Source organism: Anas acuta, chromosome 1, assembly GCF_963932015.1.
Source record: "Anas acuta chromosome 1, bAnaAcu1.1, whole genome shotgun sequence".
NCBI lineage: Eukaryota > Metazoa > Chordata > Aves > Anseriformes > Anatidae > Anas > Anas acuta.
Window position 1 is genome coordinate 3,601,447 of NC_088979.1, and position 24,370 is coordinate 3,625,816.

General features: G+C 44.4%; 2 protein-coding genes across 4 annotated transcripts; one reads left to right on the top strand and one right to left on the bottom strand.

The window, feature by feature from the left end:
• The first annotated feature begins 1,190 nt into the window (after positions 1-1,190).
• Positions 1,191-22,489, top strand: AQP11 (aquaporin 11). Of its 2 annotated transcripts, none has more exons than XM_068698891.1 (5): positions 1,191-1,358; positions 1,672-2,345; positions 7,438-7,554; positions 12,211-19,353; positions 21,927-22,489. In XM_068698891.1, exons 2-4 carry the CDS (start codon positions 1,751-1,753, stop codon positions 12,279-12,281), a joined length of 783 nt encoding a protein of 260 aa, XP_068554992.1. In that variant the 5' UTR covers positions 1,191-1,358; positions 1,672-1,750; the 3' UTR covers positions 12,282-19,353; positions 21,927-22,489. The 2 variants fall into 2 exon arrangements, with proteins under 2 accessions (XP_068554992.1, XP_068555085.1); XM_068698984.1 differs by having other exon boundaries at positions 12,211-12,869.
• Positions 15,565-24,084, bottom strand: CLNS1A (chloride nucleotide-sensitive channel 1A). Of its 2 annotated transcripts, none has more exons than XM_068698761.1 (7): positions 23,917-24,084; positions 22,340-22,476; positions 19,980-20,084; positions 19,414-19,524; positions 19,145-19,318; positions 17,828-17,912; positions 15,565-16,164 (listed from the first exon to the last, which is right to left on the bottom strand). In XM_068698761.1, the coding sequence occupies exons 1-6, from the start codon at positions 24,033-24,035 to the stop codon at positions 17,845-17,847; spliced, it is 714 nt and encodes a 237-aa protein (XP_068554862.1). In that variant the 5' UTR covers positions 24,036-24,084; the 3' UTR covers positions 15,565-16,164; positions 17,828-17,844. The 2 variants fall into 2 exon arrangements, with proteins under 2 accessions (XP_068554862.1, XP_068554792.1); XM_068698691.1 differs by having other exon boundaries at positions 19,980-20,087; positions 23,917-24,083.
• Positions 24,085-24,370: the final 286 nt, after the last annotated feature.

The following is a 24,370-nucleotide window of genomic DNA, read 5'->3' on the forward strand; positions in this document are numbered from 1 at the left end:
ACAGGACGCACTTATGCCAATTACCTCACAGTGGGCTCTTCCTTCTCAGTCACTAGAAACAAACACATTGTAAAGGAGGAAATCTCAGTTTCTCCAGGCCATCTGAGGCCATTCTGGGCCTGCCCTGAAAGTCAACCTTGCCACCTCCTGCAGCATGAGGACAACACCTATTTTTAGTTTTACTTCTACTGGAGACGCCCACATATTGCCTCCAGTCTTCTTCTGGCACCCTGTCAAAGGTTCTTCTCCCAGCAAGCAGCAGAAAAGGAGGAGATTACGTTAACACAACCATTTTGTTGGTCTTTTCCAACCTTAATGATTCTGTCTTGGACGTGGTGCTTTGGGACATGGCTTGGTGGGTGATAGTGGTGCTAGGGGGATGGTTGGACCAGATGATCTTGGAGGGCTTCTTCAACCTTAATGAGGAGTGGCTGAGGGACCTGGGGGGGTTTGGGCTGGAGAAGAGGAGGCTCAGGGCAGAGCTTATTGCTCTCTGCAACTGCCTGAAAGGAAGGGGTGGGGAGCTGGGGGGCGGCCTCTGCTCACAGGGAAGCAGGGCCAGGAGCAGAGGGAACGGCCTCGAGTTGTGCCAGGGGAGGCTCAGGTTGGCAATGAGGAGACATTTCTGCTCAGCAAGAGCGGTCAGGCCTTGGGACGGGTTGCCCAGGGAGGTGGGGGAGTCCCCGTCCCTGGGGGTGTTCAAGGAGAGGTTGGACGTGGTGCTTGGGGACAGGGTTTGGTGGGTGATGGTGGTAGTGGTGGGATGGTTGGACCAGATGATCCTAGAGGTCTTTTCCAACCTTAATGACTCTTATTTTAACACACCTGCCACACACACACCTGCAGCTCACACACAAGTCCCAGGGATATGTGAAACCACATTAACCCCCCACCCTACCAGAGACCACCACCAAGCCCTTAACACCCCTCACTCACCCCCCCCCTCCCTCCCCAGCGACCACCAGACACATTCCCACTTTTATTTTCCTTTATTCCAAACACCGAGGGGGCCAAGCCTCGCCGGGAACACTTATACATGAGGGAAAAGCGACAAGAAGGGACCAGGGGCACGACCGAGCCCAGGACCCCTCAGCTCCCCTCACCCGCAGCCCGCGCGCGGGAACGCGCCCCGCACGCGCCCCCCTCCCATTTTACCCCCCCGGCCCCCCCTCCGCGCAGCCGGGCTCGCTGCGCATGCGCAGTGCCGCCGCCGGCGGCCGTGAGGCGAGGGCAGCGGGCGCCGCCGGTCCTCGCCGCGCCGTGTGGGAAGGGATCTTTTTAATTTATTTATTTGTATTTTTTTTAACCGTTTTACGCCTCTTCGCGCTCTCCCTAAACCGGTCAAGGGCTGAGAAGGGGTAATGAGCTCGGTATTTTTTTCCTTGGGGGTGGTAGAGGTGGTAGAGAGGGGTTTGCCCCTGCTCGTCCTCATGCTCCCCCTGTCCCGCCTCGCCTGAGGGGGCCCCGCAGGCCCAAGGGGGGCTCCTGCCCTCCTCAGGGACAGGGCTTCCAGGGCCAGCACCCCCCTCAGGCTGCACCCCTGTCAGGCTGAGGGGGAACCTGCCACCTGGCAGGCTGTGGGCAGGTTGGAAAAGAAGCAGCTTTTCTTCCTTCAGGGGCTGAGCGCTTCTATCTGCCCTCTCTTTCCTTCTTTCTTTTTTCTCCTCGTAGGTTTTGGTGGGGCTGGAGCGGAGCCAGCACTTCCCTTGTGAGTCCTGCTGCACTGTGAAAGTCTCCTCTCCGTCTCGCCATGGCCATCGGTGGCATCTGGCCGTCGCTGCTGCTGATGGCAGGCGTCGTGGCGGCAGTGGGATTGTGCAGGAGCCTGGTTCGCCGCCGCCTGCACGCCCACCCACACCTCTGCTCTTTCCTCCTGGAGGCTTTCAGCACCTTCCAGGTGTGTGCGTGCACGAACGAGCTCTGCCTGCTCGGCAACGTGGAGCCCAAGCCTCACACAGCACTCACGCTCACCTACGGTTTCACCGTCCTGCACGGCTCGACACTGACCGGCAGCACGTGCAATCCCTGCGGCGTCTTGCAGCCCCTCTGGGGTGGTGGGACATCACTCAAGGTGGGTGGGCTGAAGATCGGGGCTCAGTTCGTGGCCGCCGCGCTCGCCAGAGTTTTTATGCACTTCGTCTGGAGGCTGGGGATTGCAGAGGCACATCCTGGAGCGCTCTCGCAGGGCTGCAGCAACCCCATGCAGACTACAGAGGTGCAGGCTTTCTGCATAGAACTGCTCTTCTCGGTCGTTTTCCAGCTGACCATCCTGCAAGTGGAAGCTGTTAAGCCCAGCTACCGAGTCCATTTGATCGCTCTTCTCATCACCATGCTCGTGTATGCAGGTCAGTCCTTTTTAATCCGTTACTGCAGTCGAGTTGTAACTTAAAAATTGTGAGAAGCAAAATTATTTTTATTTAAAAAGCCTCGTAGAAAAGTATTCGATCCTACAAACGCTGAGTTCATTTGGAGTTCATACAAAGTTTGCCTGGTTAGATTCTCCTGCAGGTGTGGCGTTCAGAACGAAGTGAGCTGTGCATTCAAAGCAACGTTAAATCTGCAAGTGAATGTGGTTAAGAGACACCGGATCACTTTGAAAATAGCTCAGTGAAGGATTGTTTCATAATGCAATTTGATACCGAGTGCGAGATTTCATGCAGTGTGTGCCACAAAGTGATTTCCGAGAGGCGTTGTGAGACAGCACGGCTGCCTGCATCAGGAGAAAATCCCTGATTGTGCAGACCTGCGGGATGGATGTTCTGCATTTAAATGCATAATGCATATCAGTGCAGTTTATTCTGGTTAACTGTTAAATCTGGACGTCAGAAGCAGGAAGGGATATTTATGGAATGCATGCAGGATGAGCAAATAGTGTCTCATGATTCGAAGTACTCATGAAACCACATGTTTAAAAGAAAAAAAAGGTGCTTTTTATATCAGGGCACCTCCAGATCTCGTGTCTCTGTATTCTGCCCTGTCCTTGCTTTTGCCTCTGGGTCACCTCTGGCCTCCCAGAGCGGTGACAGCCACCTGCACACCCTCCCTGGGTGGCTGGGAAGGAAGAGCTGCAGAGAGGCAGCGTGAATGTTTGTGCTGGCTCCTCGTGCTCCTTGTGCTCCCCAGCGAGGTGACAGCTTTGTCACTTGAGGGCTGCTTGGCAGGGAGCAGCTTGTCCTGGGAAGGAGCCTCTGTACTTCAGGGTGCAGGGAGCTGAGGGAGAGGTGGTCACGGAGCTGCTTGCCCCAGCTCAAGCTGCAGCTTCAGAGGAAGTCGTGCAGGGAATGATTTCTGAGAGGAGATCGCTGCTGTACCTGCAGGTATCTGCAGTGGTACTGAGCTCTTGTCCAAAAGGCTGAGGTGAATTATGCTCCCTAACACGGCAGGATGAAAATAGAGCCAAATTTTCAGATGCATTAATGAAAAAAGCCTCACTCATTACATTTAGCTGAAATCATAATAGCGGAAAGATTTTACTCCGTGGATAATTTTGATAATTAGCGATTTGAACCACTTTCTCAAATTAAATCTTTGAAGGCAGAAGCGAGGTGTCACTGCGTTTTGGCACACCAGGTGTTATTTCTGAACGGGTTGGTAGAAGTGTAGCCAAAGATTATAGCACCTCTCCTACAAGCCAGGAAACCTGGATTACTGATTTCTTAACATTCCTTTGCTGCTTAGCGCATATTCCTGTAAAATAATACGTGTCACGCTGCTTTTCCCTCAGCTAGTTCATGCAGGGAATTCGTGCCCAGTGCTCCTGGCTGAGCCATCTCTTTCTAGCAGGAGAAAGCTGCCTACCAAGTTGGCTTCTTGTCATAAACTTGGACTTGTTGTGACTATCCAGAGCAGTCAGTCTGCGTGTATGTCTAGGAAATATCAAACCTGCAGTGCCCAGGCCTGTTTCCCAGGCAGTTTGTGCTGTATCGTGTGCAGAACGCCTTGTGCAACCTGGATGTTTTTCTTTCCACTATACCCGAATCGAAAATCAAGGCTATTTAAAAAAAAAAACATTCCAGGGAGCAGATCCGGAACCTAGTTTTATCCTCTCCCTAGTGGAAAATGTACTAATTCTTTCTTGTTATCCCTGCTCCACGCTTCCTAGGGTTTGCACTCCTTGGTGTATGCTTGGATCACAAAGAAAAGGTGAGAATGCCATCCTGCCCCTGCAGCAGGAACAAGCCTGCTAATTACTGTGCGCTCCTAAGGGAGGGTTGAAGCATCTTGAAGTAGCAGTGAGCGTAAGAGCCAAGATTCCTGCCCCTGAGGTATCCCAACAAGTGTGGGAGCAGGCTGCTGCTGTGAACACCTTTCTGTGATGGGGTGAGAGGCTTGGAACAGATCCTTACCATCATGGAATGAAACATTCACCCCAGAGTGCTGAGAGAAGCGTTGCTTTTCCGTGCTGAGAAGAGTGCTTTGACCACACGGAAGGAAAATTGAACACCTTCCAAACTGGTCATTAAGGTAGTGGCCAAGTGCTGGTGCACAGGGTTTGAAGACATTAGGATCTGAAGGGCAGATCCTAATGTAGCTGGGCTAATCATTCTCAGGAATCATCTGCGCCTCTTCATTAACTCTTTGTGAAGAATTTGAGCACTTCTGTAAAAGGGATGGATCTTTCTTGCTCACCCAGCACCAAAGGGTGTGCACCAGATTTAGGGAAACTGGTAACACCCCTACTTTACCCAACAAGTATCAAACAGCTATAATATGGTGTGAATAACGCTATTTCAATCTTTAATTTGAATGATCCAGTGTTTTGGCTAGAAACTCTGAAAGGTGCGTTCAGTTAGAAAATAAAATCCGTGCTAGTGGCTTCTTTGCACGCTGATTGTGCCTCCAGGACCTGCGTTTATTACAGTCGTGAATGAATCAGAAATGTTAGAAAATACATCTCAAACACAGTATATCACATTTCAGCACATCAGTTACCTTCTACTGCATGTTTAAAAGCTATATCCCAAAGAGGAATGATCCTAAATGATCCCTAAAACGGGACACTAAGGAGTATCTCATACTCATATTAAATTTGGTTTGGATAGAATGTTAAAGTTTAACCATATCTCTGTGGCTTATACCCATCTACATTTGTTGATACATGTGCAGGGCTAAAAACCATTAAAATGGTCTTTTTTTTACAGTTGACTGAGTTAGATTGATGGAAAAAAAGTAAGTGTTGTTAGGTCACTCTGTGTGCCCAAGAAAGTTACTTAGGTAAAGCATGCAGCTTACTCCAACAAATAACATCAAGTTATGTCGTAAGTGTTTTCAAAATTACAGGCTGTTCCTTTAGCATTTCTTTTACTTTTTCAGGTAAAAACATTCAGATTTTTTTTACGTTCTATCTTACAGTGGCCTAATTTTTATAATAGCAGATATTGTACGAAAGAAAAAGAAACAAAACCTCCGATACTGCATTCATTTTGTTTCTTCTACAAAAAAATGAGAAAGAGAAAAGGTTGTGCCTATAAATATTAAAGGAATGATTCAGAAGCTGAGGATGCAGACCATACATATGCTGGTGAAGAACATTCAGATATTTCTTTTGGGAAAATATTTATTAGGGGAAGAAAAAAGTCCACCTTTTGAGAGCTTTTTATTTACAGGCAATATTACAGTGAGTTGAATAAAACTGGTAAGATATTTCTGAGCCTAACATATTGAGGTAAAAATGATGAGCGTATTTTTAATTCTACATTTCTCCCTAATTTTGTTTTCTTGCTTTTAGTAATCTTAGAAGTTAAAATTACTTTCTCAGTCATTGTGCAGAGCACTCACTACCTCACATTTTTAGGTTTTCATGCATGCAATATCAAAGATCCTACACTATGTTCTGCTGTCAAATGATTTATCCTTTCTAGTACACAGACTGAGGTGCAGCTTTGTGTTTCCTGTCACGCTTTACCATTCTTCCATGTTTTAAATGTAGTGTGCTACCAAAGGACATTTTAATCTAACAAATATTTTTAAACATGATAATACAAGTGCCCGTCCTGTGGTTTATATTCCAGCAGTTCCTAGTACTGAAGAAGTAGCAGTTAAAACTAGATCTTATGTTTAATATCTATTCAGAAACAGCATCTGCCTCTTGAGAGTGAAATTCTGCTCTTAAATGTGTGTTTGTGGATACAAAAACAGGAGCTGTGAGTCTGTAAACAGACTAAAGTGAAATAAATTATGTTAGATGGCCTTCCAGGCCACAGTGGAATTTGTCCGTGTGTCAAAGTAAGACTTCACAGTAAGCAGGAGTTGCTGTTGTCAAATCAGGGTAAACTGAATCGGTCAGCAAAGATCAAAACCTTTCCAAGCTGCAATAGTGGTAAAAGAAAGGAGGAGGAGTATATATAGAGAGAAATACAGAAAAGGAGAAAGACCTTACTAAAACTTCTGGTAAATGATTGCATTCATGACAAACGAGGATTACAGCAGCATGGTGTGTGTACAAAGGGCAAGGTCAAAGCTCATGCCAGCTTATTTAGCCTAGGAAAATCACAAATATGTTTTAAGAAACTAAATAGATACAAATACACACTACGATACAGGAATAAATTAATAGATAGAACAAATATGGGGCAGCTAGTAAATAATAATACCAAATAGAGAGCTTTTTAACGAGCAGTGCTTTTTCAGCAGGGTTGCAATGAGGAGACCAAATCACATCAGAATTAAAAACACTTGCTTCCCAGCTAGTCTCAGGGTAATTGTAACTTAGTCCCCACAATGTAATATGTTTGGATATCATTTAGAAAATGTTGAGGCAAGTTCATTTACATCTAAAGCCAGAGGAAAGGAAAGATGTTCAGATTCTTTAAACTTCTTGTAAGAGAATGAGAGGGGTTTGCTTTTAGTTTCTTCAAATAACATAGAATGAATGTGAAGGCTTTTCCCTTGTTATTGCCCTGAGATAACCCTAGAGTTCAATAAATCAATGTGATAACAGTGTTCTGTTCAAAAATATACAAGTCAGCTTAGCAAGAACAGCACTTGACAGTTTTCTTGATTATCTTGCATATATGTTATATGAGACAAGAGGATTTAATAAAAGTTCAGTATTTGTTTGCTGACATTTGTGTAATTTCTGCCCTAAAACTGTGATGCAAGACAGATTATAGTTATGTCAACAGAAACATTTAGCATGAACCAAACCCATATCTTCACACAATATTTGTGATGAAGAGATAAAAGAAGCTGTAGCCTATACTTTGGGTATTTTAAAATACATTTTAGGAAACTGTTAATAAGTTAATCGTGTGTCATCTGTTTAAAAAAGAAAAAAAGCTGCGCAGAACTGTTCATCTGTTCAAGTGGTTTCTGCTAATGTATTTTATTGCAGGGTATGTGTTTCTTGCAGTGGTGTGTAGGTGTGTTTCAGTATTGCATTTGGAGTAGATATTAAGCAAGATGGTTTAATTTCATACTGTTTATATTTTGTTTCAGGTGGAAATCTCACAGGAGCAATATTTAACCCAGCATTGGCTTTTTCATTACATCCAAAATGTTTCTATGACAATTTTTTGATTTATTCACTAGTCTATTGGATAGCACCATCCTTAGGTAAGTTCTTAATATTTTATGTATTTAAGAAAACGTTACTTTGCACATGGTTCAAAAATCAAGAAGCAGATATTCTTTATTTGATAGTCTACTTGTCTTCTGGTTTAAATAAAATCCAGAAGACACTGAATTGTAACATAAGCATAGAAGTCATTCAGAGTCAGGGCTTCCTTCTGCAAATGCAGGCTGTGTATTTTAAACTTAGTTAATGCTTTATGTAGAGCACCCATAACAGTCTGTTTTGTGAATCGAGCATTTAATACTGAGATTTAAACACCAGTTTTATGCTTAAAATTATATATACCGTTTTGATCAGGTTAAAGAAACAACCATGTAAGCATATAACTTTAGTTTACAAGTCATAGTCAAAGTCTAAGTACTTCTGGGATGCTTTGAGTGGTATAATGTAGCAAGGGACAGGACTGCACAATGCTAAATGGAAAATAGGTAGGGTTAACTAGTTAGTTATGGACCAACAGTTGTTTACTCTGGAACACGATCCTTTTGGAGCTGCCTGCTGTTTCAGATTTTATGCCTGAGTATTAAAACCCAGCTTGAGATGTGCTGCATGTCCTTACACTGACCAAGGGCCAACTTGTAGATTACAGCAGAGTGTTAAAAAGGAGAAGAGGCTACCTGAAAGTAAACATTAGCCTGATAAATTTCAAAGAGAAACAAGTTGTTTAGCATGCTGTTTCAATATTGTTTTGTGACAATATACAAGGATACAGGGATGATTAAATAAAAAAATATGTATATTTTTATTTAAAAAATAATAATCAGGTATTAGAACAATATGCTCAATTATTACTACTGTAATATCACATCTTTTTCATCACCATAGTGTCCAAACTTTGCAGCTCCCATTCTATGTTTTTCTCCCAGTCACTGTTGGAAACAATCTATTCTTAGTTCAGGAATAAGAAACACACATGTGAGTAACTGGAATTTTTCTAATTTAAATTCTGGTTCGTGTGGTGCAGATGAAAACACCTCATGCCATTGATTGTTTACAGTTACTCACACCAAATCTTTAGCCTTCTGTTATATATATATAAAGAGGCAGTCAGCTAATCCTGAGTTCTTTCATGACTTAATCCTATTAGAAGGCATGACAGTGCTATTGGAAACAAGGTGAGTACGTGAAACATGCACAGGAAGCAGCTCTTCAGTTATAGCAAATTACTTTTTTTTCCCCTTCTTTGTGCATTTTCTATTTGAAGTGACTTTCGGTCAGTCAAAAATGGAGAGTGAATTTCAGATAAAATGAAAATTCTGATTTTAATAATTTTTTTTTGTTAAAGATTGTAAGTTTTGTTAAATTACACATCCAAATGGGATGACTAAACAGAGTAAGCTTGCAAAAGCCTGTGTGCTGTTCCAGTTAATAGCTAATGAAATGTCTTAGGTAAAGCTTATTGGCACCACCCAGTTTCTAATCAAACATAAGATATTCCTCAGAATTTAAGTTTAGCTTTCTGTTACTTTACCTTATTTCAGTCTGATACCCATCTTGAGATTGTCTGGCTTCTCAGTAGGTGACCTTTACTATTTTCACAAGTGATCTAAAGAAACAGGAGAAATTCTGAAACACCGTGTTCTACTTAATTAGCGAGACACATCCTCCAGAGCTGCTTTGCAGAAAGCCTTCAGGTGATCTCAGCTTGAGTAAGAAAATCAACAGATGGTAATTCAAACAGAACCATGAGTCAAGGAATTTAGGATGTGGTCGGGGAATAATGTTACGTTTCTATGAAGATGAAAAATTATGAAGATAAACAACAGTTTATCATTGGTCAACATAAAGGCAATACATACAGAATATATCAAACGCTGTTCATATTTTACCAGGGGAAGGAACTTCCGACCAAGTAGTTGTGAAGATGTGAACGCTGGAGGCAGATCATTTTTTTGCACAGTGCCACTACTGTAGCCAAACATTTCATTACAGATGTCAGGCCTGTGCATCACCTGCAGGGCAGAGTAGGCTATTGGTAACATGAGTATCTCATAAAGCAAGGGAACTTCATGAATACGTAGACCTTGTTTTATTATAAACCGAGAATTTTAAGGTGCCTGAGGTGGAAGAATAGGGGAGCTGAGTGTATTTGAAAACTGAATCGGAAACCTAACATGAAATGTTCAACGGGAGAAATTTAATCTAACACGAAATGACATTTTTCTGAAAATAATAGAAATTCTTCCAAAAGTGGACTAAATTATGAAGAAAACGGCCTGCTGCGATTATAAGAAAAATCTCATGAAAAGAACCTCTAATATATAAGCAGATGATGAAGGAAGGGATATTTTAAACGTAGTTCTAAAGACTGCTTTCAGAATCCATGTGGCAGTAGAAATACTTCCAGACTTCCTAGAAACCCACAGAGTCATAGTGATACACTAATTTGTGTCTCATTTTCCCAGCATCAGCATCTTAGATGGTTAAATTACTTTGTTCTTGTTTGGGGAAATTCTTGTAGGACTATTACTTAGGGGGTTTTGTGATGTGGTGTAATGACTACCATGTGCAGAAGCAGCATGGACCAGCATACCACGAAACTTCAGATTGCCTGTGCCACGTATGATACGATCTCATTTATGGGCACAGCAGATACCGCGAGTACCAGGAGACTGAGGCCATTCAGTGTTAATGGATTCCCTGGTCTAGCTGTAAGCCAGTTCTTAACCATCACTTTAACAGTTTTTTTAGAAAGTATTCTGGGAACAAGAGGAAGATCAATTGTCGTCTTCACAAGAGGAGGAGGATGTGGAAGTTTCCTATTAGGATAAGCGAGTTTTCTAGTGTCTTACAGCCATTTGTGAATGTAATCTTGGAACTGTAGTTAAGAACTCATTTTTCAAAATGTTTTCACTGAAGTTTCAGTGCAGGTGATTCTTCAGTAAAACAGCTGATTCCTGAAGTGAATAGAGGTGTCAGCGAGTTTTTATGGCTTAGCTTAGGCAGGCCCAAATTCTTGTGAGCACAGAGGCAGTGAGTACAGGTGGAACAAAGACAGTTTCTGTTCCACTGCCAGAGGAATTCATGTCACTTGTCCAGGCACGATCACACCATTAGTAATGACCGTGACAGAGCTAATGCTTCTCTTTCAATACCAGGGAGATGGCAGCTATGAGTGGAAGAATTGGTGGCAATATATTGGATGTGAGAGCAGTAAAACAACTCTCTCTTAACTAGACAGGCGCCAGCTTATCCTGCCAAGTTACTGACACTACGAAAGGAGACTCAATGACTGTTGCTTTGGATGGGTGTTGCCAGAAAGATTGCTATTGTTCCTTAGAAGAAATTTTTTTTCACCATCAGGTCAGAAAACAAATGCCACAAAAGTCACTTAGCAGCAGATGTAAAGGGAGGAGGTGAGCAAGGGAGGAGGCTACAGGTGAAACTGTCACCTTTCTGCTCAGAGGGGAGGATATCCAGGTTTCCATCAGGTTCAGTACACTTAATCTACACTTACAGCTTAGTAAAGAAACAAGAATTGCAAGTCCAGTTGCAGTGAAGTGATCAGCATCTTGGGGACTTCGAAGACTTGCTTCCAAACAGGGAAGAACCGGTGGTGAACGTGGCCTCCTGGGTTGTAGTCCTTACAGTAGTTCAGTGGAAGACTTAGAAGGGTAAACAGCAGAGCTGTTTGGACTTTGGACTTCAGACAAAAGTTCTGCTGAGTTAGGGAGTCGGGAAGGAGAATTCCCTGGGAAGCTGCCCCAAAGGGAGAAATATCCTCTGAAAAGCTGATTTTTCCAAAAGCTTGCTGTGAGAGCTCAGTAACATTCTCACATGCAGGAACAATCTGTCATGCAGTTAGTCTGGGAATTTTGACAGAAAGTCTCTCCCTGAGAAAATATAATGATGAATGGCACGAAAAAGGCTCAATGTCTTTTTTTTCCTCATTTTTCCCAAGCAAAGCTTGCTCCCATACCTGTGTGTAAAACAGTAAAGTTTTGGAAAAGAGGCAGTAAATAGAGCAACACAAGAGTAACAGTGTCAACTTCCTTTCTGAAACAGAATATGTTGTTTTTTCAAGAGGGGGAAAAAAAGTCTTAATCCACTTTTTCTGTATTTCAGTGCCCTTCTTGTGAAGAACCTACAATCTCTAACTGCCATTTGTTTTGATTTAGAATAACCTCTAATATGATAATGACCTTAAAAAAAAATAAAAATAAATAAAAACCCATTATCCTAAAGCCATTTCTAATGCCTAATACCAACTGAAACAGACACTGCTACCCAACTCAGCCTTATCCCACCTACTGAGGAATTAAGGTTTGGTCACCATCACCTGTATGTCCTTCCTGATAGCAAACTAGAAGGTGCCCCCATCAGCTTCAGCTGGTCAAATCTGCTGTCTTTGGCTTATAAGCACCAGAAATAAAACCTTCAGTATCCAAAGAAACACTTCATTATCAGCTCATAAGGATTACTTGCATGGTCCACTGAAGCTTTCTTTGTGAAAAAGTTTGTGTGTCCCGAAAATACCGGCTGGCTCTGCCCTTTCAAAAGGAAATTCCATGCTGCTGCAACCCCTGCTGATGTAACTTTACAAATACTTTAACATAACATTTATTTTCAACTGATGCTGGAGAATTGTGGCCTTGTGTCCTTTAAATAAATGTTCTTTTTGTATTTTGTCTTTTCAGGTACGATACTTGTGGCTTTTGTATGGAAATCCTTCCTCGGATACCCTGAGACGCCAACTTCTGAATTTTAGCAGAACTACTTCTAAAAAAATAGTTTCAAGAAAGTTAAATTACAGCCACCTGCAGAAATGAATCTTACAGAAAGATGCTGAAATCAGCTTACACACCATGTGTCAATTGTATTTTCAGATTTCATGTTTTGGAATATTTCACTTAAAGCTTTGTATTCAAAAACTTCCTTTGTAATAGCCTATCAGGATGCTGAGAGTACCTGCCAACAGTTTCTGTTAAGCCATACGAATGTGAAGGACTGTTAGAACACTGCAACTTTGTCACTTTAGCCGTAAGTGCCGTTCGCTGACCTTAATTACAGTGGCATATAAAACGAAGTTTAGATAAACACCCGGTCCTTTCAGGGTTTGATTTTACTGGATTCTTCCCATAAACGGCTCCTGTGAAAATGAAGCTGAAGATTTCATTCTTACATTGATCTCAACATACTCCTGCTTGCCATACACGTTAACTCTGAGAGGAAGAGAGGCTGGCTGCTTGCTTTTCTACTCCCTAGAAGAATCTCCACAGCTTTTTTCTAGAGGTAACCTACACCAAAAGTAAAAACCTGTAGGACCAGGAGTGTTTTTACTAATACCCAAGCGCAGGTAAGTAACCCCTCTTTATTTCAGGAAGGCTTTGCCCCATCCTCTCCCTGTAGTTTATTGAATGTTGATCTTGTTTGAGAAGAGTGTTAATGAGGTTCTGTAACAATTCAGTAGACGCGCAGGTAAAAGTGATTATAGAGGGGAGAAAAAAAACCACAACCTTATCCCAGCTTGCAATCTTTTGCACAGAGTAGAACAGACACAGTAAAGAGGGGTAAATCACATGGAAGGTGATGCATAGGTGGTTTTATGCAACTCCTATCAGGTATTTTTCTTGATTAAATTCAGTTTTTCACTTTGCTACATTTGAAAAGCAAGATAGTTAACAAGTTATGTAAAGATTCCAGTACTAGACCCGTCTCTATTCATTGTTTTTTTGTTTGTTCAAACTTTGTTCCCACTGCTGATCTTATTCAAAGAGGTACAGGAAGAGTCAAACAAGCTTTTTGCACTAAAATTGTGATGGCTGCTATTGTCGCTGTGCTTTTTGCAAGAGTTTGGGAAATAGTTTCATTTCCTACTTCTTGCTACTACTTTTTTTCCTCATTTTCCTCATTTCCTACTACTTTTTTTCCTCATTTTAATTTCTAAGATATGTTTAGATTATACTGTGAAATGAAATCACTGTTTGGACATGTTTTTCATATAAAATTCTTAATATATTAACTGTGTTCAGTCATTTAAAAAAAAATACTAATACCCCAAAGAGAAATAGAACTGCTGGGTTATCATCATTCAGCAGCACTCTGATCCTGGTGCGAGTTGGCTTGCGGAAGGAAAGAAGCTTCAAGGCAAGGGCTACACCCCAGCACGCTGTGTGCCAGATAAAGTGTGGTCCTTCAGCTGTTTGGGTATTCAGCCATTTATTTATACCTCAGCCGTGGAGCTGTAACAAGGAACAAAGCTGAGGCATGACCACATACTTGTGGTCTTCTGCTTCTAAAGGAGACTTGTCAGGAGGCTGCTACCTGTCACTGCCTTGCTTTACTGCTTTTTATCCCTTTTAAGGTGAGCCATACATTGTGTGTGGTTTGGTTTTGTGTTTTTTTTCCCCTGGGGCTTGCCTTTCCTGGTATACTCAAGCCCAGTTTTTTAGCCTCATTTCTTATGGAAATGAACCTTACGTAATGAATTAATCTGCACGTCTCCTCTGAGCCTGTAAGGAGCAGAGGATAAAGGTCTCAAACCTCAGAGGGCATCAAGATAAAAGGGAAAAGAGAAAGCAAAGAAACACCTACAGGAAGCCTAATGTTGTTAGAGACCCTACTTCCACATCATTTTTGAAGGTCTGCAATCAAAATCCATAAAGCACAGAGGGCAGCTCTCATTTCTGTTGCTATGTTATTTATTTTGGCGTAGTATACAGCTTAACAGTGATATTTGCTATGTAGCTGGGTAATTAATAAGCTGTTGCTCAATTTCTAGTCACTAGATTTTTTTAAGTCACTGCTAAAAAAAAAAAACAAGCCTTAAATTGACTACGGGAAAATCAAAGAAAAAAGGAGGAAGAACATAAAAGTTAGAAAGTAAAAATTTTAACTTTTTTTTTGAAAGAATATTTTTACATTCAAAGTAATTAGTGTTTACAAAAGGTTTCCCAGAACGCTTACAAATAGCTCGAATGCAAACTTTCATTAAAGATAAAACTTGCAAGTCCACATTGGACAGCGCTTAACCTTACTGGGGGCTCATCCAGATTTGCTTCCACCTGACCAAAATTAATCTCACACCATCGCTTTGACTAGAAGTGCTGTAAAGCAGCTGAATTTGGAGCTATCAACAGAAATTCTCCCTCCTAGAGCTTCCTGCTGCTTGGACACAGGGCAGAGTGCTGAGCAGAACGCTGCAGCCACCTTACATGTTAATGCTGCCTGTCTTCTGTGATATCTAACAGGTAGTCTGCAGTTTAGTGTGAAAAACAACAGAAAGAGCACACTTCAGCAATTTAGAGTTACACCAAAACAAACAACAACAAGAAATACCAGTCTCTTTGAGACATAAACAGTAATTTGAAATTTTATGAGCTCTCCTTCTGTGGTTTCCATCAAGGAGCTAGTAAAACAGTATGATTAGAAAAATGCAAGGCCTACATGCTGCTGCCTTTTTACCTGCACCACAGAAAGACTTAATTAAAGAGCAAAATTAATGTTGGTAGGTCATAATCAACACTTTTTCTTCTCTGCAGCTCAAGCAGCTGTTTGGCTTCATTGCTTTAATCCACTTAGCTCAGCTTTGGGAGGCTCAGCAACGAACAAAAACCTAAGTGTTAATGCCACAGAACTTCAATTTTCCTTTCAGGTCAAAGCAAAATAGCAGCAAATGGTAACTGGCATTCCTGCTGCCCCCATGTGAAAATAATTCAAATAAAAGAAAATAATTAAAATAATTTGAATTTGCTGGCATGGCCCCACGGCAAAAACATCACAAAGCAGAGAGGTGCAGCAGGAGAAGGGCCAGCAGGACCAATCCTTAGTGATCTAAATTTGGGTTCCTAAATCTGGGCTGCGACACAGAGGACTCCTATCCTACAGAGGCACTTTGCAAATATTCTGGCCTTCAGTCTCACCTGTGGGTAACTGATGAAAATAGCTTCACTTCTGTTATTATAATAGCACTCAAAACTCGAGGGATGTCAGCTCAAAGCTCCCAGCAGTTTGTCGAGGTAAAAGACCGAGAACTGCAACACACAGGTGGCTGTGAGATACAAAAATCTTAGTTTATTTAACAGTGCTGTTAACATTTAATACAAAGACACAACCCAGTTCTCATTTTCAGGACTTTACAGATTTTATTCCGTCTCTACCACCCAAACTTTGCTCCCAGACAAATGGAAGGGACAACAGTGAACTGATACCAGTTACTTGAGGGGCATGAAGTTGAGCTTTGCTTTCATCCCTGTCTGACCTTATTTTCTTTCAGCTGAGCTCTGTAACATTTCCATTCCTCTCCATTACTCAATGAACAGGTACAAAAATATGGGAAGTTCTAGGACAATCTAAAATTCTGCTCTACGTAAAGTTGTATTTCTGCAGTCCTAGAACTCCTTCTTTGAAACGACCCCTGACAAGCCCCATTTATGTTAGACGGGAGAGGTTTTATTATTTGTTTTGTGTGTGTGTGTTTTTAAATAACCCCATAGTGGTCACAAATGTCAACCCCTTTTTTTAAACATCTATAAAAGCATTTATAGACCGAGATGTCTAAGCGCAGATCATTAAAAGAAAGGTTAACTCCCGACAGTCACTGCGATGCCTTCAGTTTTACAGCTTACTCTGCAAGTGCCACAAGGAAGAATCTGAAAGACACAAGACACCACGTTTACGTCAGCAGCACCACAAGAAACGATTATTAATCTTTCCAGTAGCCACCCGGAGGACAGCACTTTAATTAAAACGCACTAATTTGCAGGAGGATTGAGCACCTTTGTCCCTGACAGACCCAACCTCAGGCCGGCACGCACGGACAGTCAGCTGCATCCCTGTGCCAGGGCACCACGTCACGCCGCCACACACCACTTGGGCCAGAACACTGCAGCCTCGTGATGCGAGGGACAAAACGCCACGCACCACGAGACCAAGTGGGAACGTCCCACCCCAACCACCAGCGAGTCTTCCAGGAGCTTCAGCGGGAAACTGCCACATCGCATTTGGGTAACGAGCAGTGACGTGCGACACGAGCAGCCCACAAGGGCGCCGCTTCAGAGGCAGGGAGCGCAGTGCTCTCTGAGCAGCGATTGTTTTTGCTGGTTGGAAAGCCAAAAGGACTGAGCTGCTCCGAGAGGATAACAGCCAGCTCCCTCCTTGCCCGTATTTTGATGGCGCAGAACCTTTCATGGTGCAGAAACAAGCAATCTTTTTGCTCAGGCTTGTTAGCAGAGCGATGAACACCTCCACAAGCTGTTCTTACGTCACCCTTCCAGTTCTTGCTGCGGGTTTTCTGAGATTCCTTAAATTGCACCAACAGCATGAGAGTGTCCTGCGCAATCACCTGCTTTGCACGGAGTAGGGTGAAGGAAGAATCCCACCCACCAAAGCTTTTAGGGACAGAGCGTGGCATTTGCTTTGCCAGAAAATCAACCAATGCCACTTCCATCCATATTTCGGGTTCCTAACAGCTACCAGCCAGCAGCTCCCCTGAATCCTGCTAAGTTCACACCAGGCCAACGAGCCCTCAAATCTGAATTTTAAACAGATGGCTGTTAAAAATGGCTGCTTTATTTTTATCTTCATAAAACCACGGGCAGAAATCTTGGAGACAAAGCCAGCAGAGCTAAGCTTTCCATTCAGTATCTGAGAGTCACCGCATCTAGAGCTTGGTTTTAAAATATGTACAGGGCCACCAGCACCTCGACTTTATTTGCAAGAGAACAACCAGAACAAACACTAATGCAGGACCAATGGCTGGGATCAGCGAGCATGTACTCGGAGACTTTCAGAGCTGCAGTAGTTTGGAAACAAATTAAAAGAAGCAGTGGAGGAGTAGAGCAGACACACACACCATCTTTCCACCACAGCCTTTCTCAGGGACCACAGCCTCTTCCTCAGCACCACTATAACCTCCCTCTGACTACTTCTGACCCATTTTCACTCTTTTTTTCAGCTTTCTTCCCATTTGTCCCCTTTCCTTCCTTCCCCCTCAGCTTTTGGCTGTCTGCCCCACAGCTTCTTTTCTCTGGCAGTCAAGTGGAGCAGTTCTGCACTCGCTGTCACCCGGGAGCTGGCAGTCTGACTTCTGAGCCAGGCGGGCACTGCGGAAGCGGGGAAGAAGCGCAGCCGTGGCGGTGCTGCACATCTCCCAGTGATATAGGACACTTGTGGACCCCTACAAGAGATGATTAAAACTCCCCACACTCCCAATAACCGCAGCGACCTTCTCCCTGCTGCCATCGTGCCAATACCACGAGACATTTCCCGTCCGCACGTTAGAGGTGGAAGCCCTCAGAAGCCACGAGAACTTACAGCAGCACGCGTCCTCCTCAGTGATCAACTTCTGCATCTTCAAACTGCCCCGCCACTACTGGTGCCATGTCCACCTCCATCCCATCTGCAAAAAAAACAGCCAGTGCCACTCAGCGCCGCAGGCTTCGAGGGGATCTTAGCATCCAAAAGAGAGCGAGTGCCCTCTGCTGGCAAGAGATCAGCAAAGCACAAAACGCTTTGGCTGAACTTCTGAGAAACCCTGACGTGCTCATAATTCCCTTTTTTTTTTTCCAGCTGTATCAGCCGGTCCCTTAAAGACATCCCCACATCTCACCCTGTCTTATTAAAGGACTTCAATACCAGATTTTAAATACTTCATTATGTTTTTTTTTTTTAAATGAAGTTTTGCTGTAACAAATGATGATTGCTTCCAATAGCTTTAGTTGGGCTCAGCTGGAGAGAAGCCAGATCCTGTTCTCCAGCAGCTCTCAGCAATCAGCAAGTTGAGGACGGGAGCAGCTGCCTCGTGCTGCAACGTCAAAGAGCAGCAACTCTGAAAGCGAGCAGCCCTGGGGACTTCAATAAGGGCAGGAAACCAAGGAGCTGTACCAGAGCAAATAAGATCAGGGTGGCTAATAAAGCTGATAAATTTGACTCTGAGACATTTGACGTACTGGCTGTTCAATTTTTTTCCCAATTTTCAAGATTTTGGGGTTCAGAAACCAGACAATTTTCTAATGAAGGGCTGCACAAACACAAGTAAGCCACCTAAAGTTATCTTTGTATAAAATTGAGTCACAAAGCTGTGGAACAAAAAGAACCTACGAACAACTGACAAAGGAAATAAGATTAAAAAAATCATCCACACGAATCAGGAAAGAAGTGATTATTGGTTTTTCAGCTCTTCTAGGCAAGGGGATAGCTAGAAATCATGACAGCTACATCATTTTCAAACAGCAATCCTTGAAAAGATTTCAAGGCATTCTAAAACACTGAGATTTATATAAAATAAATTAAAAAATACATCACTCAGGTGAAAGCAGCATGGAAAAAAAAAGGGAGAACATAGAAATCTTTCCATCAAAAAGAAATACACTTAAACAATTAGCAGCATTCAGAGATAGCATCCTTCAAAAAGCTGACTTAGAAAAGCAGGTAGAATGTTGTGTGGGGTTTTTTGGTTGTTTGTTTTGTTTTTTCAATCTGTTGCACTACATTTCCAAGATCCTAAATTCACACTGAACCCCAAACAGAACTATTAGCCCGCAGCGTGCTCAGCCCTGGTGTTTAGGGACGAGCCAAGCTGCAGAGCCACAGCACTCAGCAGTTGTTTAGGAAGAGCAAAGAGCGTCTTACCCTCAAACTCCCGTATCGAGTCCTCCGTCCTCACCCCAGCCATGTTGTACTGGCTGCTGACAGACTGCGCCAGCATGCCCTCCAGCCTCTCCAGGGTGGCCTGGCCTTCTGCAGTTAAATGCGACAGCCCTTCCTCGTACGTGTAGAAGGTCGGGATGTCGCCCTGCTCCAGCTCTGCAAGACAGGCCCGTGGCAAAAAGAACGTTTAGGTGAGATAAGTTGTTTTTTGTTTTGTTTTGTTTTCCCCAAAAGAAACAGCTCTTACGAACCGCGTGCCTCAACGTCGTACTCCTCCCCTTCGTAATCGTTGTCTGAATCCTCATCTTCTGGGTCGGGGTGCAGAGCCTGGCATTCACACATGGCTGAGAACATGGCTTCCACTGGGGAAAGAGAACACAACCACCTTGTGGGCACGTGGCTGAACGAAAGATGCTGACCATTTCCCTCCAGTTGGCTGCCATGATAAAAAACTCCTTTATTTCTTCACCAAGACCTCACAAGAAGCAAAAAGTCCTGGACTGAGGGATCAGAGGGACTGAGAATATTCTTTTACCAAAACCCACTGAGTTTGTACTTAATAACATCATCCAACAAGCAGCCAGGCTAGGAGGAAATCAGATTTCCTGGATCCAGGCAAGTGCTTTATCTGGTACACCTCCGTGTGTACTAGATCCTGCAAGGAACCCTCAGGTTCTTAAAGCTTGGATACAGCGGCAAGCTCTGCACAAAACAAATACATTCACATTTGCAGAGAGCTTGTAAGAACAGCCAGCATTAAAACTTCAGCCCAGCAACCAGACCTCAAAATTAACGCAGGATTTCCCTCTTCACTTACGGGCCGATTTGTCGCTCGGTACGAATCTGAATTCCGCTATTGGCTCAACATCATCGTCGCTGTCTTCCTCCTCCCCTTCGGCCATGGGAGCCTCTTTCGTCTCCTCTTCTTTAGAGAAAGTCAGATGTTAGAGAAACGTGCTTATTTTGTCCAGAAGAGTCGGGTTTATTCTTTATAATGAATAAATCCAGAAACCTGGACACAAATCCACAAAAGGCAGAAAAAACACGCTCCCACCCACACTGCAGGCACCCACAGTCCTCTCACAGCACCTGGACAACACTCGCAGTGTGCACACAGACTTGATTTATGATTCCAGGATTCTACATTTCCCTCTACTGAGCTTTGCTGAACTACCTGAATGCACATCTGATCAGTGCTAAAGCAAAACCACAATTCACAATCATTTTCACTTACCTGTGTAGCTATACCCAACCAAATCTTTATATATCTGCATCAAGATATCTTTAAGATATAGATTTGATATATATATATTTTAAGTCACAGATGAATTTTATGGATCCTTAATAATCCTTAAAGCTTCCAGTTTGGCCCCTCCCAGGGTCTGACGTTTCCAGAAGCACCCAATTTCTCCTGTTCTTAGCAAGCCAGCAAGGTGGTGACTAGAAAGGATCCTCAGAGCCAAGGACAACTGTGAGTAAAACCTCGCTTCCTGACCTCTGTGCCCCACGTAGTTGAATAATTAAGCACAAGGTTGTGTTCTGATTTCTGTAAACACAAAATCCACGCAGAGGATGGCTGCAGTTCATCCCTTTGTAGCTGTGGTCACTGAATGACAGCTTCAAACTTGTTTTCCCCAGAAAAAGGAGAATACAGTGAGGCTGTTCCACAAAGAGGGGTTTTTCTCACACACGGAATTGGCAATGCCGAGCACAGTGAGAGGCCAAGAAGCTGCCAGCCTGTACCCCAAAAATAAAGCACCCGGGGAAGCTCCCCAGTCCTCATCCAACTGACATCCCCAGGCTCAGCTCGCTGCTGCTCCATCCAGCGCTTTGCTTTCAGGGAAGCCAACCCCCAACTGCCTTTTTCTACAAACAGCTTGAGGACAAGGCACATAAACACAGGGCACAGCAAAAACTTTTAGGGGAAGAACAAAATGTACCCTGCCCGGCTGGAAAATCGAGACTTCTGCAGCTGACGAAGTGGAGAGGTTTGGATTTAACTCAGTGGCTAAAAATTACAGGGCAGGGAGAGATTTGGAAACTGAACATTTGGGTTTCTCCTAGCTGGAAACACAGAATTCACGGAGTTAAAAAATAAGAAAAAATGATAATAATGAAAAATAAATCAATCTACTAAGGATTTATAGATGAGAGCTATCACAGGAGGAGTTTCAGATTCTCAAACGCTTATCAAAATGAATTAAAAGTTGGAAGTGATCTAGTGTGAAGATCTTTCTTCACACTAGGCACAGTTCACTTCAGAGGAAATACAATTGAAAGTGAGGAAGAAGAATATTAGCTGTAATCTTTGTAACGACAGACTGTCACAGAATATTAGCAGCACAACAGAAGGAAATAACGAGAAATATTAATAGTGTAAAATCATCTCGGGCTCCTGAGATTGCAGCATGTAGATTATTTAAAGAAAAATCAAAGGCCAGCTTCTAACCTTTAACTACAACAGCCAGGGGGATGAAGAGGAAAGGAAGCCTGCTGAAGATTGAATGCTTGTTACTCTCCAGCTGATGTGGAAGAGTTTGTGACACACTTAATGAAGATATTAAAGGGCCCACCAGAAAAAAAAATAAAAAATATCAAAATATATCAAAAAAAAATAGAAAACCCTCAAGCAAACAAATAAATTGAAAGCTTGTTTTCTGCAGGTAAAGAGCACGACTGGCCAAAAAGTTCTTTTTTTGGAAAGGTGCAAAGATCCATCAAACTCAGTAACACAAGCTATGACCTTTTTGTTTTGTTTTTTAAGGACAAACCAGGATGAAAGCTTCCAGGGTGATGGGAAGCAGCAGGAATTCATGAAACCTGGAGAGGGAAGCAACAGTGGCAGAAATTCAGTAAGGCAAAAACGATGCGTAAGCACTGGAATCACGGGGAGATAGCAGCCAAAGAAAATTGTTTAAAATAAGTGTGAGAGAGCAGAGAACCAGGCTGCAGTGGCTCTACCTGCTCCTAGCCACGTGCCGAGGTGCAGCAGAACCCAAACTGACTGCACACAACGGGAAAACTTTAAAACAGTTACCCCAAACCAAAAGGAAAATGGACAAAAACATTTGAACAAACCAAAAATCAATTAAATCGGTTTAAAACACAGATGGCTCCCATCTGGAGGACAGGACGGCGCTGCTCGGAGCGGGCAGGAGCCCTGTGTGGGGCGCGTACCTTCAAAGTTGGCGTTGACCATGACGTACAGGTGCTCCCAGGGGAAGGCGCTCAGGTCCCTGGACACGGCATGCAAGCTGATGTTGGGGTAGTCCAAGGAGAAGCCAACGCCGGAGTTTTCCACCCAAGACAGGCGGCTAAAAAAAGGGGGGGGAAAAGAAAAAGAGGAGTTAGAATGATAGAGGAATCAAAGGTACCTGAGTCACGCCTGCAGAGACGGAAAGTGACACCAAAAAGTAACAGAGAGATCCCACAGCATAATGTGCTGCTTGAGCTCTCAAATGCTGTGGGTTTTTTGGGGGTAGAGGACGTCCTTTTTGTGGAGCCGGGAGCTGACTCGATGGTCCCTATGAGCTTCTTCCACCTCGGGGTATTTTAGGGTAGCGTGAGAGCGAACAGAAGTACGGAGCAAAAGAAAGCGAGAGGACAAAACCAACGAGAATGCCACAGAAACCTCCTGGTGTCAGGAAACCAGGTGAAAAGCAAGAGCTGGTGAAGTGGGGGAAAGGATTTCCCCCACACACACCTCGATGGGGCAGCTTTCCACGCTCTGACAAGGCAGCACATGCACCCAAAGGCTCTTTGTGCTCCGGGCTCTGGTTCTGCCCCTACAAGCGCTGGCATTTTAGGATGCTGGTGAAAGCTTCACGCCGTGCCCCAGACATGTGGGAGGTGGCTGGGGGACTCGCAGGAGCCTCACACGATGTTTTGAGATCCAGTTCGGAGAAAACTCGGTGTTGTAAGTACTGAGGGCAGTGGCTGTGTGAACACAAGTCCTTCTGTCTGCGGCCAAGCAGCTGAGCACAGCAGCAGCTGGAATTCTGGAGAGATTCCTCTCCTGGAGGGATGAATGCAACAGCACCAAGTGCTGCTGGCCTCGGAGCCCTTCCAGTAGGGGTGGTTCGGAGTCAGAGTTAGCAGGATGCTCACTGTTTGGTGGGAATTTTAGGCCAAAACTTGGTTTTATGACAACTTTGTCACTGCAGGGATAGCCTATGTTTAAAGGTACTTTTCAACAAGTAAAGGAAACTCAAAAATTCATTACCAGCTGGCTTCTTGGAGTGTATGGCTCAGAAAGAGTTTAAAAATAATTATAAAGAGGTTAGAGAACATGGAAGCAGTAGGGTTGGGAAAACCCTCCAGGATCACCTGCTCCAACCACCCCCTCCCACCAATGTCACCACCAAGCCCTGTCCCCAAGCACCACGTCCAACCTCTCCTTGAACACCCCCAGGGACGGGGACTCCCCCACCTCCCTGGGCAACCCGTCCCAAGGCCTGAGCGCTCTTGCTGAGCAGAAATGTCTCCTCATTGCCAACCTGAGCCTCCCCTGGCACAACTCGAGGCCGTTCCCTCTGCTCCTGGCCCTGGTTCCCTGTGAGCAGAGGCCGCCCCCCAGCTCCCCACCCCTTCCTTTCAGGCAGTTGCAGAGAGCAATAAGCTCTGCCCTGAGCCTCCTCTTCCCCACCCCAAACCCCCCCAGGTCCCTCACAGGACTCGCGCCCCACACGGCAGCGGTTAAACACCGCCTGCCCCGCACAAACCCCCCCAAATCCCCTCCCGGGCTCCCCGCGCACCTCTCGGCGATGTACAAGGTGCCGGCTCCCAGGGAGCGCCCCGCCAGCAGCGCCTCGGTGTCGGGCTGCCGGTGCCGGACACCCTGAGCGGGCGGCGGGAGCCGCTTGAGGAGCCCCATGGCGCCGCCGCCTCCTCCTCCTCCCTCAGCCGCCCTCGGAAGCGGAAAGCGCGGCCCCGCCGGGCGCCCCCCTGTGGGGTGGGAGGGAGCGGCGCCGCCGCCATCTTGGAGCCGTTCCCGCCTTCTTTGAGGAGAGCGGGGCCGCCCCTCAGAGGCTGTGTGGGGACGATGGGCGGAAGGAGGCGCCATGGCGCTGTTGCAACCTAATATTAGAGTAACATGGAAGCATGGCAAGCACCATGGCATCGTGTCAGTCAGCATGGTATCTTGTCACCATGGCAGTCATTGTGGTGCCATGGCAGTCACCGTGTCACCGTGTCAGCCACCACGGCACC

Bases quoted from the DNA above. Each gene is read 5' to 3' on its own strand.
- AQP11 (XM_068698891.1), top strand. From the start codon at position 1,751: ATGGCCATCGGTGGCATCTGGCCGTCGCTGCTGCTGATGGCAGGCGTC. The intron at 2,346-7,437 runs GTCAGTCCTTTT...ATTTTGTTTCAG, and splicing joins CACCATGCTCGTGTATGCAG to GTGGAAATCTCACAGGAGCA. The intron at 7,555-12,210 runs GTAAGTTCTTAA...TTGTCTTTTCAG, and splicing joins TTGGATAGCACCATCCTTAG to GTACGATACTTGTGGCTTTT.
- CLNS1A (XM_068698691.1), bottom strand. From the start codon at position 24,035: ATGGGGCTCCTCAAGCGGCTCCCGCCGCCCGCTCAGGGTGTCCGGCAC. The intron at 20,088-22,339 runs GTACGCGCCCCA...CTTTCTCTAAAG, and splicing joins GGTCAACGCCAACTTTGAAG to AAGAGGAGACGAAAGAGGCT. The intron at 19,525-19,979 runs GTAAGTGAAGAG...CTCTTTCCCCAG, and splicing joins ACCGAGCGACAAATCGGCCC to TGGAAGCCATGTTCTCAGCC.